This window comes from Oreochromis aureus, linkage group 15, assembly GCF_013358895.1.
Source record: "Oreochromis aureus strain Israel breed Guangdong linkage group 15, ZZ_aureus, whole genome shotgun sequence".
Lineage (NCBI taxonomy): Eukaryota > Metazoa > Chordata > Actinopteri > Cichliformes > Cichlidae > Oreochromis > Oreochromis aureus.
The window spans coordinates 29,936,943-29,953,013 of NC_052956.1; the positions used below are offsets into that span (position 1 = coordinate 29,936,943).

General features: G+C 40.4%; 2 protein-coding genes across 2 annotated transcripts in view; both read right to left on the reverse strand.

The window, feature by feature from the left end:
* rev3l (REV3 like, DNA directed polymerase zeta catalytic subunit) overlaps positions 1-10,762 on the reverse strand; it is a 39,847-nt gene extending 29,085 nt beyond the window's left edge. Inside the window, exons 1-4 of the mRNA XM_039598906.1 lie at positions 10,743-10,762; positions 9,338-10,236; positions 9,098-9,183; positions 8,775-8,900 (exon numbers count right to left, since the gene is read on the reverse strand). Coding sequence (XP_039454840.1) covers positions 8,775-8,900; positions 9,098-9,183; positions 9,338-10,236; positions 10,743-10,744 — 1,113 coding nt within the window. The 5' untranslated portion in view covers positions 10,745-10,762. The remainder of the gene's footprint in view (positions 1-8,774; positions 8,901-9,097; positions 9,184-9,337; positions 10,237-10,742) is intronic.
* Positions 10,763-11,010: 248 nt separating this feature from the next.
* On the reverse strand, positions 11,011-16,070 carry LOC120433006 (DNA polymerase zeta catalytic subunit-like). The gene is made up of 3 exons (XM_039598448.1): positions 16,036-16,070; positions 15,632-15,775; positions 11,011-14,507 (listed from the first exon to the last, which is right to left on the reverse strand). Exons 2-3 carry the CDS (start codon positions 15,738-15,740, stop codon positions 11,011-11,013), a joined length of 3,606 nt encoding a protein of 1,201 aa, XP_039454382.1. The 5' UTR covers positions 15,741-15,775; positions 16,036-16,070.
* Between the last annotated feature and the right edge of the window lies 1 nt (position 16,071).

The following is a 16,071-nucleotide window of genomic DNA, read 5'->3' on the forward strand; positions in this document are numbered from 1 at the left end:
GATAAATACAAATTGAATAGTTGAATGTTTTGTCTTCGTTTTAAAGTTTGAATGGTGGCTCTATGTCAACGTATATGGAAGCAGATACAGTTTGAAAATGAGTAAGTTGAAGGAGAATTTGAAGGGTCTCCCCATTGAAATACATGGGAAATTTTTGTTTGAAAAAGTTGAATAAAATTAAAAATATAAATGTTAAAATGAGAAAAATAGAAGCAGTCATGTCCAAAAAAAGAGGAATCTAACGGTGTTTGAATGGTTTTTCTAAGTTGAAGCGGTTTTGAAGGAGATAGACTACAAAAAAGTCTGGAATATATAATAAAAATATAATAAAGCATTCACACTAGAAAGTGCATTTTCTGAAGAAACTGCAGTGTGAATGTTGAATCTGAATATATGCGCTGAAATGAATTAATTGCTGAATTTTAAGTTAAAAATGTTGAATGAGATGAAAAATACAGAAATTTTCACCTGAAAACAAAAAGCTGAACTGCTAAAAGCTGCCATCCACAGAGAAGAAGTTGGAAAACAGCTGAAAATGTTTTAAATGTAAATTAGAAAAACCTAAAAAATGAGAAAAGACTATTTAGAGTCAGAAAACATCTGAATGAATATTAAAAGTTCATATTCTTTGAATCACTGAATGACTAAAATACGGTCCCTCCACTTGGATCCACACAGTTTTAAAGGTTTACATCTCTGAGCTTTGAAAGACACGCTGTTGGAAAGAGAAGAACGATGGCTTCATTTTGAGGGTAAAATGATGGCTGTAGAGCAAACACTGTGGACACAGCAGCTGTTGAAAGAGAAGTGTTCAAGATGAATCTTGGCAGAGTGAGAGAGAGCTCGTTAGGCAGGCAGGTGTGAGCCTGGTTGCTATAGTGACTGAGCCAGGGGCTCCATACACACACACACAGACATGCACCTCACTTTTGCTGCTTAAAATGAACAGAAAAGTCAGCCCCAAACAAATCCTTCCCAAATGAAAAGTACATGTCGTATTGACAAAATTCTTTCACCGTGAGCGGCAGCAATGTCTAGTCTACCTAATTCTCAGTTTTCATGCCTGTGGAGTTTATTATATGGACGTGGTGACAGTGTAAAGACAGCCTGCTCTTCTGATTTTCAAAGGAACTTTCTGAGCCACTTTAACATTGGAGTCTATGGAGGAGTTGGAGGGAGGAGGCTGTGCTTTGGTGACATTTATGAAAGAACCATAACACCTAGTACAATAGTAAACACATTGGATGAAAGAGGACAGCGATGGCTACGTTTTGAGGGTAAAATCATACCTGTAGATCAAACGCTGTGGACACAGCAGCAGTTTTAAAAAATATTTTAAGATTTATTTTTTTGCTCCTCTCACTCTAGCAGTTCAGCTGTCTCACTCTAGCCCCAACATTCAAATCCCATACACACCCATTATAAACTCTGAAATGGGTGAAAAAACATCATGAAACTTAAACTGGAACTGAAGAAAAGTATAACAGATATTGAAAAGATAAATACAAGTTGAATAGTTGAATGTCTTGTCTTCGTTTTAAAGTTTGAATGGTAGCTCTATGTCAACGTATGTTGAAGTAGATACAGTTTAAAATGGAGTGAGTTGAATGAGAATTTGAAGGGTCTCCCATTGAAATACATGGGAAATTTTTGTTGAAAAAAGTTGAATAAAATTAAAAATATAAATGTTAAAAATGAGAAAAATAGAAGCAGTCATGTCCAAAAGAAGAGGAATCTAATGGTGTTTGAATAGTTTTTCTAAGTTGAACGGTTTTGAAGGAGATACAGTACAAAAAACGTACGGAATCTATAATAAAATATAACTAGAAAGTGCATTTTCTGAAGAAACTGCAGTGTGAATGCTTGAATCTGAATATATGCACTGAAAAGAATTAATTGCTGAATTTTAAGTTAAAAATGTTGAATGAGATGAAAAATAAAGAAATTTGCACCTGAAAACCAAAGTGCTGAACTGCTAAAAGCTGACAAGCACAGAGAAGAAGTTGGAAAATAGCTGAAAATGTTTTAAATGTAAATTAGAAAAACCTAAGTAATGAGAAAAGAAAATTTAGAGTCAGAAAACATCTGAATGAATATTAAAAGTTCATATTCTTTGAATCACTGAATGACTAAAATGTGATCCCTCCACTTGGATCCACACAGTTTTAAAGCTTTACATCTCTGAGCTTTGAAAGACAGTGTTGGAAAGAGAAGAACGATGGCGGCGTTTTGAGGGTAAAATGATGTCTGTAGAGCAAACACTGTGGACACAGCAGCAGTTGAAAGAGAAGTGTTTAAGATGAATCTTGGCACAGTGAGAGAGAGAGAGCTCATTAGGCAGGCAGGTGTGAGCCTGGTTGCTATAGTGACTGCACCAGTGGCTCCATACACACGCACACAGACATGCACCTCACTTTTGCTGCTTAAAATGAACAGAAAAGTCAGGCCCAAACAAATCCTTCCCAAATGAAAAGTACAGGTCCTATTGACGAAATTCTTTCACCGTGAGTGGCAGCAATGTCCAGTCTACCTAATTCTCAGTTTTCATGCCTGTGGAGTTTATTATATGGACGTGGTGACAGTGTAAAACACCATGCTCTTCTGATTTTCAAACGAACCTTCTGAGCCATTTTAACATTAGAGTCTATGGAGGAGTTGGAGGAGGAGGCTGTGCTTTGGTGACATTTATGAAAGAACCATAACACCTAGTACAATAGTAAACACATTGGATGAAAAGAGGACAGCGATGGCTACGTTTTGAGGGTAAAATCATACCTGTAGAGCAAACACCGTGGACACAGCAGCAGTTTTAAAAATATTTTAAGATTAATTTTTTCGCTCCTCTCACTCTAGCAGTTGAGCTGTCTCACTCTAGCCCCAACATTCCGTCCCATACACACCCATTATAAACTCTGAAATGGCTGAAAAACATCATGAAACTTAAACTGGAACTGAAGAAAAAGTATAACAGATATTGAAAAGATAAATACAAGTTGAATAATTGAATGTCTTGTCTTCGTTTTAAAGTTTGAATGGTGGTTCTATGTTAACGTATGTGAAGTAGATACAGTTTGAAGAGGAGTAAGTTGAATGAGAATTTGAAGGTTCTCCCATTGAAATACATGGGAAATTTTTGTTGAAAAAAGTTGAATAAAATTAAAAATATAAATGTTATAAATGAGAAAAGTAGAAGCAGTCATGTCCTAAAGAAGAGGAATCCAATGGTGTTTGAATGGTTTTCTAAGTTGAACGGTTTTGAAGGAGATAGAGTACAAAAAACGTCACGGAATCTATAATAAAATAGAATAATAAAGATTACAACAACAATACTGTGAATGCTTTACAAGCATTCACACTAATAACTAGAAAGTGCATTTTCTGAAGAAACTGCAGTGTGAATGCTTGAATCTGAATGTATGCACTGAAATGAATTAATTGCTGAATTTTAAGTTAAAAATGTTGAATGAGATGGAAAATACAAAATTTGCACCTAAAACAAAAGTGCTGAACTGCTAAAAGCTGACATCCACAGAGAAGAAGTTGGAAAAGAGCTGAAAATGTTTTAAATGTAAATTAGAAAGACATAAGAAATGAGAAAAAAACATTTAGAGTCAGAAAACATCTGAATAAATATTAAAAGTTCATATTCTTTGAATCACTGAATGACTAAAATATGATCCCTCCACTTGCATCCACACAGTTTTAAAGGTTTACATCTCTGAGCTTGGAAAGACACGCTGTTGGAAAGAGAAGAACGATGGCTTCGTTTTGAGGGTAAAATGATGGCTGTAGAGCAAACACTGTGGACACAGCAGCTGTTGAAAGAGAAGTGTTCAAGATGAATCTTGGCAGAGTGAGAGAGAGCTCATTAGGCAGGCAGGTGTGAGCCTGGTTGCTATAGTGACTGAGCCAGGGCTCCATACACACGCACACAGACATGCACCTCACTTTTGCTGCTTAAAATGAACAGAAAAGTCAGCCCAAAACAAATCCTTCCCAAATGAAAAGTACATGTCGTATTGACAAAATTCTTTCACCGTGAGCGGCAGCAATGTCTAGTCTACCTAATTCTCAGTTTTCATGCCTGTGGAGTTTATTATATGGACGTGGTGACAGTGTAAAGACAGCCTGCTCTTCTGATTTTCAAAGGAACTTTCTGAGCCATTTTAACATTGGAGTCTATGGAGGAGTTGGAGGAGGAGTCTGTGCTTTGGTGACATTTATGAAAGAACCATAACACCTAGGACAATAGTAAACACATTGGATCAAAGAGGACAGCGATGGCTACGTTTTGAGGGTAAAATCATACCTGTAGAGCAAACGCTGCGGACACAGCAGCAGTTTTAAAAAAGATTTTAAGATTAATTTTTTCGCTCCTCTCACTCTAGCAGTTGAGCTGTCTCACTCTAGCCCCAACATTCCGTCCCCATACACACCCATTATAAACTCTGAAACGGCTGAAAAAACATCATGAAACTTAAACTGGAACTGAAGAAAAAGTATAATAGATATTGAAAAGATAAATACAAGTTGAATAGTTGAATGTCTTGTCTTCGTTTTAAAGTTTGAATGGTGGCTCTATGTCAACGTATGTTGAAGTAGATACAGTTTGAAAATGAGTAAGTTCAATGAGGATTTGAAGGGTCTCTCCATTGAAATACATGGGAAATTTTGTTGAAAAAAGTTGAATAATTTTAAAAATATAAATGTTATAAATGAGAAAAGTAGAAGCAGTCATGTCCAAAAGAAGAGGAATCTAACGGTGTTTGAATGGTTTTTCTAAGTTGAACGGTTTTGAAGGAGATACAGTACAAAAAAAGCGTCACGGATATATAATAAAATATAATAATAATAATAATAATAAAGATTAGAAGAACAATACTGTGAATGCTTTTACAAGCATTCACACTAATAATAACTAGAAAGTGCATTTTCTGAAGAAACTGCAGTGTGAATGCTTGAATCTGAATATATGCACTGAAAAGAATTAATTGCTGAATTTTAAGTTAAAAATGTTGAATGAGATGAAAATACAGAGTTTTTAACCTAAAAACAAAAGTGCAGAACTTTTGAAAGCTGATGTTCACACAAAAGAAGTTGGAAAATAGCTGAAAAGTTTTTAAATTAAAATTTGGAAAACCTAAGAAATGAGAACAGAAAATTTAGAGTCAGAAAACATCTGAATGAATATTAAAAGTTCATATTCTTTGAATCACTGAATGACTAAAGTGTAATCCCTCCACTTGGATCCACACACTTTTAAAGGTTTACATCTCTGAGCTTTGAAAGACATGCTGTTGGAAATAGAACAACGATGGCTTCGTTTTGAGGGTAAAATGATGGCTGTAGAGCAAACACTGTGGACACAGCAGCAGTTGAAAGAGAAGTGTTTAAGATGAATATTGGCACAGTGAGAGAGAGCTCGTTAGGCAGGCAGGCAGGTGTGAGCCTGGTTGCTATAGTGACTGCACCCACTGGCTCCATACACACGCGCACAGACATGCACCTCACTTTTGCTGCTTAAAATGAACAGAAAAGTCAGGTCCAAACAAATCGCTCCCAAATGAAAAGTACAGGTCCTATTGACAAAATTCTTTCACCGTGAGCGACAGCAATGTCCAGTCTACCTAATTCTCAGTTTTCATGCCTGTGGAGTTTATTATATGGACGTGGTGACAGTGTAAAGACAGCCTGTACTTCTGGTTTTCAAACGAACCTTCTGAGCCATTTTAACATTAGAGTCTATGGAGGAGTTGGAGGGAGGAGGCTGTGCTTTGGTGACATTTATGAAAGAACCATAACACCTAGTACAATAGTAAACACATTGGATGAAAGAGGACAGCGATGGCTACGTTTTGAGGGTAAAATCATACCTGTAGACCAAACACCGTGGACACAGCAGCAGTTTTAAAAATATTTTCAGATTAATTTTTTGCTCCTCTCACTCTAGCAGTTGAGCTGTCTCACTCTAGCCCCAACATTCCGTCCCATACACACCCATTATAAACTCTGAAACGGCTGAAAAAACATCATGAAACTTAAACTGGAACTGAAGAAAAAGTATAAGAGATATTGAAAAGATAAATACAAGTTAAATAGTTGAATGTCTTGTCTTCGTTTTAAAGTTTGAATGGTGGCTCTATGTCAACGTATGTTGAAGTAGATACAGTTTGAAAATGAGTAAGTTGAATGAGGATTTGAAGGGTCTCCCCATTGAAATACATGGGAAATTTTGTTGAAAAAGTTGAATAAAATTAAAAATATAAATGTTAAAAATGAGAAAAGTAGAAGCAGTCATGTCCTAAAGAAGAGGAATCTAACGGTGTTTGAATGGTTTTTCTAAGTTGAACGGTTTTGAAGGAGATACAGTACAAAAAAAAACGTCGGAATATATAATAAAATATAATAATAATAATAATAATAAAGATTAGAAGAACAATACTGTGAATGCTTTTACAAGCATTCACACTAACTAGAAAGTGCATTTTCTGAAGAAACTGCAGTGTGAATGCTTGAATCTGAATATATGCGTTGAAATGAATTAATTGCTGAATTTTAAGTTAAAAATGTTGAATGAGATGAAAAATACAGAAATTTGCACCTGAAAACAAAAAAGCTGAACTGCTAAAAGCTGACATCCACAGAGAAGAAGTTAGAAAACAGCTGAAAATGTTTTAAATGTAAATTAGAAAAACCTAAAAAATGAGAAAAGACTATTTAGAGTCAGAAAACATCTGAATGAATATTAAAAGTTCATATTCTTTGAATCACTGAATGACTAAAATATGGTCCCTCCACTTGGATCCACACAGTTTTAAAGGTTTACATCTCTGAGCTTTGAAAGACACGCTGTTGGAAAGAGAAGAACGATGGCTTCATTTTGAGGGTAAAATGATGGCTGTAGAGCAAACACTGTGGACACAGCAGCTGTTGAAAGAGAAGTGTTCAAGATGAATCTTGGCAGAGTGAGAGAGAGCTCGTTAGGCAGGCAGGTGTGAGCCTGGTTGCTATAGTGACTGAGCCAGGGGCTCCATACACACGCACACAGACATGCACCTCACTTTTGCTGCTTAAAATGAACAGAAAAGTCAGCCCCAAACAAATCCTTCCCAAATGAAAAGTACATGTCGTATTGACAAAATTCTTTCACCGTGAGCGGCAGCAATGTCTAGTCTACCTAATTCTCAGTTTTCATGCCTGTGGAGTTTATTATATGGACGTGGTGACAGTGTAAAGACAGCCTGCTCTTCTGATTTTCAAAGGAACTTTCTGAGCCACTTTAACATTGGAGTCTATGGAGGAGTTGGAGGGAGGAGGCTGTGCTTTGGTGACATTTATGAAAGAACCATAACACCTAGTACAATAGTAAACACATTGGATGAAAGAGGACAGCGATGGCTACGTTTTGAGGGTAAAATCATACCTGTAGATCAAACGCTGTGGACACAGCAGCAGTTTTAAAAAAGATTTTAAGATTAATTTTTTCGCTCCTCTCACTCTAGCAGTTGAGCTGTCTCACTCTAGCCCCAACATTCCGTCCCATACACACCCATTATAAACTCTGAAACGGCTGAAAAACATCATGAAACTTAAACTGGAACTGAAGAAAAAGTATAACAGATATTGAAAAGATAAATACAAGTTGAATAGTTGAATGTCTTGTCTTCGTTTTAAAGTTTGAATGGTGGCTCTATGTCAACGTATGTTGAAGTAGATACAGTTTGAAAATGAGTAAGTTGAATGAGGATTTGAAGGGTCTCCCCATTGAAATACATGGGAAATTTTTGTTGAAAAAGTTGAATAATTTTAAAAATATAAATGTTATAAATGAGAAAAATAGAAGCAGTCATGTCCAAAAGAAGTGGAATCTAACGGTGTTTGAATGGTTTTTCTAAGTTGAACGGTTTTGAAGGAGATAGACTACAAAAAAGCGTCGGAATAGATAATAATAATAAAATAGAATAAAGATTACAACAACAATACTGTGAATGCTTTTACAAGCATTCACACTAATAATAAAGATTAGAAGAACAATACTGTGAATGCTTTTACAAGCATTCACACTAATAATAATAATAATAATAAAGATTAGAAGAACAATACTGTGAATGCTTTTACAAGCATTCACACTAATAATAAAGATTAGAAGAACAATACTGTGAATGCTTTTACAAGCATTCACACTAATAAAGATTACAACAACAATACTGTGAATGCTTTTACAAGCATTCACACTAATAATAAAGATTACAACAACAATACTGTGAATGCTTTTACAAGCATTCACACTAATAATAAAGATTAGAAGAACAATACTGTGAATGCTTTTACAAGCATTCACACTAATAAACCATCCACTCTAACAGAAATTACAGTATTCAAGAGATATTAAAGAGGCCTGAAACCATGAAAGCATGTGACAAACCTCTCTCTTTGAATTTAATGAGATCTACGTGTGCTGGCAGTGATCTCAGTTACCATGGTCCGGATTTTTGGAAAAGGCCCGAACTTAATCAAATCTGTGCATACATTCAAAACCGGGTGTGTCTTTGTTTTATTTTGTTGTTTTGTGTAAAGCATATCGATTTGACGATAGGAAAGTCAAAGTCGAAAGCAGGATGCTGTGATGATACTTGGGGAAATAAATCCTTCTTCCCAATCAGGTGGTCCCTTTCTCTTAAAAACAAAACAAAGCAAAACCAACATCTAACCAGAACAAAGCCATTTATTCATTGACTTGGAAAAGAGCTACAGGTTAGTTGCCCTAGACTTACCTCATGCAGAGCTTTGGCATCCTGTAGGTTCTGCATGCTGACTTTAAAGCCGTAGGAATTGGCTATACTTGGCCCTTCGATCTGAGAGTTATCTTTCTTTGGCACATTCAAAGCAGCAAACTGATTCTGTGGAGGATAAAAAAACATGACAAGAAAAGTTGGAATCAGGAGGAAATCACAGGCACATCAAACGATCAGCGACCTGAGAGACAACACTGCTAAGCGCTGTTCTGGAGTGATACTATATAGTTGATTTCCTGACCTGTGCGGCTGCTAGTCTTTGTTTTAAAAGTCTAAAAGAAAAATCACAATCAGTTTTTGACCTTCATCTGCGTGGTCAGTAACACTCTTCTCAGGGGGTCTGCCTGGCTCCGCCTCCTTTGCTGGAGTCTCTGAGAAACAGGATCCTCTGCAGCGGGAATTAGACCAGAGAAGAAGTGAATAATAGTGAATGTTAATAACAGAAACTCCATGCTGAATTTTCCCAAGTTCGAAAGAATTGCGGTAAATCCTAACAGTTGATGGTATCACAACATCAAAGGAGACAGATGCACATTCCTTACCCTGAGATATGGGCGTGCTACACACTGGATCCAGATCTTCTTTGCTTCTCCATCGCCTCCTTAAGAAAGGGGTGCTGTGAACGAGCTGGGGACTGGTCCTCCTCTCATCCCTGTCACTGACAGCGAGAGGTGAGGGACTGTGGTTCCCTCTTAGCAGCTCTGGGGAATTACAGCGCATAGATGATAGCGGTTCTGGAGAGTCTTCACCTGGCTTATTCTCACTGAGCTGTCCTTGGCCAGAGGGGCTTGGTTGATGGGACTGCTGCCATGTAGGCAGCTCTGGGGACTCTAGACAGGTGGTTTTATCATCATCATCATCCTCTTTATTTTTGTTCTCCTGTTCAAGACAGACACTGCCTTTATCTGAAACTGGACTTGCTTCTGTGGATTTACACCTCAATCCTGTATTCTCCAGGGGAGACAGGATTAAAGACAGGCTCTGTTTCTTTCTCCTTTGAGCTCTCGTACAGGAAAGGTTACTACAGAGCTCAACCTTCAAGCTTCTGTCAGCAGCTGGCAGCTCGCTTCTCTCTGAGCCCCCATCTTCCTCCACCTCCAGACCAGCCCTTTCTGTCTTCAGCAGCTCAGACTCTCTCCTGCCTTTTTGTAAACTCTCATACTGCTTTCTAGCTTTTAGCCACACCTGCACACGCTTGCGGTTTGGTGGGTTTTTGCAGGGTAAAAGCACCACCTTCTTATCGCTGGACGAGGATAGGTCACCCTTTGTCTCTGAAGCCTCTGCTCCTTGACAAGATGAGATAACGGTCGTGGCGGGGTGCGTCATGGCTGAGAAGGCCGTCTTCCAGAAATGGAGGCCTTCCAGAGACAGGTCTCCACCAAACTCTGCAAGTTCCTGAGCTAGCCGAGTGCCCACTGTTAGCTTACGGCCACCGACCTCCCTGGAGAAAAGACAAGGAAAGGATCAGTACACCCATTTCCATTTGATAAATTTCAATAAATCATCACAGCTCCACAGATGATTGATAATAAATGTCTATCAATTGAAGCTCTGTAGATAGTATAAAACAGAGCCAGATCAGTGGATTTATTTTTGAACATATGGAAGTTTCAGACATTTAATGATAAAGGATTCCATTTGAGTTTGCTGTAGTCTAAAACAAATGCTAAAGTCTTTCCTCACTGCACTTCTATTCTCTTATCTGAAAATCTTCCTTACTTTTATTTATTGCAGTACTTTGTCAATTGAGATGTTTTACAATCCAATTAAAAAGCCTGTGAGGAGGCTAAACCCCCACAAACAAATAAAAACCTTACCAACCATCACAATCAGTTAGATTCTAGTTCTTATGTGAAAACTTTACTAATACGCTTATTTTGGTATATTTAGTAAATAATGCATGCTAGATGATGTTAAAGAAATGGTTACTGTTGCTGTTACTCTTACATTGGCTTCCCTGGGGCATCAGAGGGTCACTGCAGAAAGGCTCCTGGAAGGTGGCCTCTGACATCTCCAGGTCTAGAAGAGTGCTGAGGATCTCCTCTCGGCTAGGAGGGACATGAGGGGCTTGAGAATGTGGGCTCCTCCGCCCCTGCCCCCGCTGCAGCTGGCTTGCCCTCACCTGTGATAGCGAGCTGATGGAGCGTGGAGAGCTGCTGGGGTGGTGGATGTTAGTCCGTCGATGCCCTCCGGCAGCTCACCTGTTGGCGAGCCCTCATGGTCGACAAATGAAGCGGAGCTTAAAGGCAGTGAGTCGAAAACTGAAAAAGAGCAGCTCTTTTCTCTCACAGTGAAAGTCTTGAAAGGGGCTGAGCGTGTGGGCTTTACCTAAAGAGAAGTCCCACTCTCTGCTCTTGAGGGACGTTAGGCTTGATGTAGGCTCGGGTTTGTGTGCCCATCTAAAAGGTCGGGCTGTTCGGCCTTGCTTTGTTGCAATCAGAGCCCCTTTGAAGATCCTCCCAGAACAAAGCAGCCTGTCGAGTTTCTTTTCAGAGTCCAGCGCTTGAGCAGATACAGAATCCTGGCTGATGTCACTCAGGAACTTGACCGGTAAATTTTTATCAGTCACAACAAACTGACTGCCACTGTACGGACTGGAGAACTCTGTTTGATCAATAGCATTTATATCAAATGTGTAGTTGTGCGGGAGCTCTGGTGACAAGCTGTCCTCTATGAAATTGCAGCTGTCCAGTCCCGGGTCTGACAGGAAGAGGGGGCACTCATCTGACATGCTGCCCTCCTGCTTTACTGACAGATTTGGCTGAGTACTGCTCATCTTGCCTTTCCTGTTTCGCTGCCTTTTTTCTTTTGCCATGTTAGATTTTGGGGCCCTGGGTTTCCGAGAAGTGGGGGTGGGGGCTCTTCTGGATTTAGTGGGTTTAGTGGTGGGAATTAGAAGTGCTGCCGCCTGGGCTATGGCTGTAGAGTGGCTTGCTGTACCAACCACTTGTATAGGAAGGGGCTGTCCCTGTTGCCTTGTCTGAAGTAGCTTCTTAAGGACAGCCAAGCCAGATGGGGTCTCAGAGAGAGGAGGCATCTCCCCGTTCTTGGGGCCTGAGTGTGGGGGACCTTCTTTTAGCTGGACATCTTTATTGTGTTCCTGTACTGGAGGCAGAAGGTCTGTGCAATGCTCCTGTGAATCCTCTGCCTTTACCACGGTGGTCTGGCAAGCTTGCTGCTTCGTCTGGGCAGGTGCCGAAATGCTTTGGTTGACCTCCATGATGGAAGTCTCACAGTCTTCGACCTTTGGCTCGATAAACTTGGTTACTGAGTTCCTTTCTGGTGTAGATGGAGTCTGGGACGTGCCCTGGCTATCTTTGCCCACCTGCTGTTGAAATGGAGGAACCTCTTGTGAAGAGCTCTCAGAAGGAGGCAACTCATTCTCTGGGAAAAGGAGTTGGGAGCTCTCTTTGATTAAGTCATGCCTTTTGGGCTCCTCGGTTTTCTTTTTACGAGACTTTCTAGGTCTTGTAGTGCTTGTAGAACTGTTGACAGCACCTCCAGCTTTCATCCTCTGCCTCAAAACAGCAGTATTACCTTGTTTTGCCTTCTCAGTTTTAGGCTCTTCTGCAGACTTACTTGGTTTCCTTTTAGCATCTGACAGTCTCTTGGGTTTGGCAGTTTGACACTTATTACGTGCTCCTTTGGCTGTAGACGATCTATGTGGCTTTTGGAAAGCAGAACTAAGACATGGGTCAATGTGTGGATTTATCAGCTCTTCTGAACTCCTGGTATTCATAAGGGGGTCACTTGGGGACCAACAGCGTGGAGGCGTTGAGTCTCTCGGGCTTTGGGATCTATCTGAGAGGTAGCCCAACTCTACCATGACATCTGAATAGTCAACATCATAGTCATGTGCCAACTCACAGTAACATGGTCTAGGGGGTGGCAGAGATGGCAGGATTGGGGCTTTTTTGCGGCCTTTTGGCTTCTGAACCCTTTCACCCTGTCTAATCAGAGGTTTGGAGGAGTTGTTGATAGTCTTCTTATTTGTAGAGTTAACCTTTGCCTTTCTTTTGGGATGTTTTTTGGCCTTTGGTTCAGTGACGGGAAACTTGACAGCAGTGGATTCTGGTACCTTGGGCCAGAAATCCTTGAGAGGAGCCAGTTTTTTATAGTGCTCTAGCTTGTCTGGGGTCAACACCACCAACTGCTCAGCTGCATTCACTTTGGACATCTTCACCAGCATGTTTTTCTCTCCTTTGAACCTGTTAATAATAATGTACTTTATAATGATAGGAGGTTCCTTCTTGCGTCTTCTCTGATACTTTACTTCTTGCCCACCGGAGACATCATTGTCCTTAAGCCGTTCTTTGACAGAAGCTAGGTTTTTAGAACGAGTAGCACCTGAGTGTTCCCCATCCTCTGAATCATATTTCATCTTCCGTTTGGTCCTCAGGGTGTATTTACTACCTGGCAGTGCTGACGGTTTAGTACAGGTGACTTTGGCAGACAAATCTTGCAGTGGGCTTACCACATCCTCAGTAGAGTCTTTAGTTTCCTCAGGAAAACAGGAATTGGTAGCAGAGCTGGAGACAAGGGGCTCTGGCTGTGGTTCTGCCTGTTCACCTATGGACCTCTCCTCACTTTCAGACTCATTTTTCACAATTGTTTCCTCTTTGATCGACTCGGCCTCTTGTAAATCCTGACGATCCTCAGAAAGCAGCATTTCAGTGTCCGTATTCACAGGACTAGCAGGTGTTACTGAGGTGATGCTGGTGCTAATCTGGCTATCAGAGGTAGAGCTTTGGACCATCTTTAATTTGTTCCTAGGTCCTGTCATACCTAGCCTTTTTTTGTTCATCTTTAGTTTAGACCTGCGAGGTTGGGCCTGTTCCACCTTGCTGCAGGTGTCAGCCATTTTCTTGTTCCCAGGTTTCTTTCTGCTGAGGCAGTTGGAGAGAATGACACTGGGGAAAAACTTGTAGTGTGCCTCCTGCTGGGCAACAATAGTCCTCTCAGTCTTGTTTTCCTGATAGTCCTCGTACCTGATTTTCAGCTCACCGACATCTCCTTCCTCGCCATCTTTGCCAATTTCGTCCTCATGAGGATCAAGAAACTCGTCCTCCTTCAAGGTTGATGGGGCTGATGCGATGCTCCTCAGAAGGGGGCTTTTATTGTCTTTTGTGTTCAGTTCCAGGTCAGTCTTAGCTGAGCAGTTTCTCAGCTCAGAATAACAGAGAGAAAAGGTCCTGTGGTTCTGAAGAATGGACAGACAGTTTGTTTCTACATTCTTTATACTGCCGTACTTCTTCCTGTTCTTGGCGACCTTTCCATTACCAAATGGGAAGCTTTCAATATCCGTTTTATCCAAAGCTATGGAAGCTTTCTTATCGTAGGTGTACAAAGGTCGTAGATCTTCTTTGTCCATGCAGATGGGAGATACCTCAGGGTGATTGGCTAATATGCAGGGAATAGGGTGTTTGACTGGCTGGATGTAGGGGATTTCTTTATTCACCTTGAACCCTGTCAAACATTCACTACTGCTGTCCTGACTGCTTTTTAACTGAAAGTGCTTGTCAAGCGGCTGCTCCGTGTCCAACACGTGAACTGGTATGTGCTCGGGATGCTTGCACTCCAAAAGGATCTTAGCTGTAGATGGTGGCTCAAGGTGGACCGTCTCTCCGGGGATGGGATTTCTTTTGCCCAACATCTTTTCAGTGGCCGTAAGCGAAGACTGCGTCATTGAGCCACTATCTGTTAAGGAGGAATCTATGGATACAGCATGTGAGAAGAAGAGGCATCTCATTAGTGTCCACAGCTGCAAGAAACTGACCTGAAATTCATGTAATCAGAGAGAGCAATGACCCATGAATCTTTGCCCAAAACCCCAGGGTGAGATTGATCACTATTTGATATATTTAAATTTGTGCTGTCAATCTCGTTAAAATGACGTTAACGCCATAACCGCATTAACACGGCAAATCTCTCTTAGCGAGTTAACGTGGATCGCCCTGTGCGAGGGGCTGCATGGCGCTAACGTGTTGATGCCTCTGCTAACGGAGATTTGCCGCGTTAATGCGGTTACGGTGTTAACGTCATTTTAACGAGATTAGAGCTGACAGCACTAATTTAAATTTTAAAAAGTCAATTTACTACAATATTTCTATGCCACTATAACATGTTGAAAGCCAAAATTTATACTTTAAGCTCAATAAGAAAGTGACCGTCGCTCTGCATGAGACACAGGGCAACTAGAACATCACTAACATGTGCATCAGCAGGACGCTTGTCCCTCATTCTCTCCTCTAGCTCTTCTGATAATGTAGTTGTTCTGCTTTCGGACCAGCTGAGCTACTGATAAAGTCATCTAATGCAGGTGGGGTGCAGGGGCAGGAAACGTGTTGAAATCGCACAAACAGCAACTACAGAGGCAGTTTTAGTGTTATTAACCTTTAAACTCTATGTTGCAAATTACTGAAGAGGAATTTGTTACAGCTATACAGAAATGTCAAGATGAATTTTATGACTCAGAACTTTCAGATTTCATTATGTTTGATACTGGTATATTTTTTAAAAAGCACACAGAGTCTATTACCAGTCTATGAAGTTGTAGTCATCGTTCCACACACACATGCACGCTCTAAAAACTGAACAGTTAATTAACCCCAGGGAGTCAGTTTTTACCCCCCCAAGTCTGGCACTGCATCAAATTGTAGCCTGTCAGGTCATAGAGCCAAAACTGAGAATCATCCCAACTTTTTCTTCTGTAGCAGCTATCAGATCCCTCTCCTGACATACTTGACAGGCGTGAATCGGTGGGGGTTGTCAGATAGGCATCAAAGCAAGCTGACACTTCATGCTGTCTCAGTACATCTCATCACAGGACAACTCACCGCTACTCTCGTCTGCGGGCGCCATCGAGCTGCGGGATGGACAGGTTAGCGAACATAGAGTTGTTTCCACTCCACTCCATGTCTTCGTCAGAGGACTCCTGCTGGCCATCACTGAAGCAGTTTTCTGTCTCCTTCATGCAGGGTCTGTGCACACACACACCGACAGGAACCGTATTTAAAAAAAAAATAATAAAAAAAAAATGCCCAGGCAGAGCTCACTGGGGATGACTTTCTGAATTGTGTACAGCGATCGCTCACCTATGTATTTAAGATCGACCAGAAACAAAAGGTGTAGCTTACGCTTACTTGTACTTATTACTAAAAAATGAAAACATTTTGATGCACAACATACTCTAAAACTGATGGTTATACTTTTGCCTTAAACCATGCAGAGATAAACATGCCTCTGAGAGGAAGCACTCTCAGGAGGGTCGCTGTCT

What these genes read in the sequence shown, in the direction of transcription:
- LOC120433006 (XM_039598448.1), bottom strand. Translation starts at nt 15,740, where the DNA reads ATGGCCAGCAGGAGTCCTCTGACGAAGACATGGAGTGGAGTGGAAACA. An exon ending in GCCCGCAGACGAGAGTAGCG is followed by an intron (nt 14,508 to 15,631) that starts GTGAGTTGTCCT and finishes CTGTATCCATAG; the next exon opens with ATTCCTCCTTAACAGATAGT.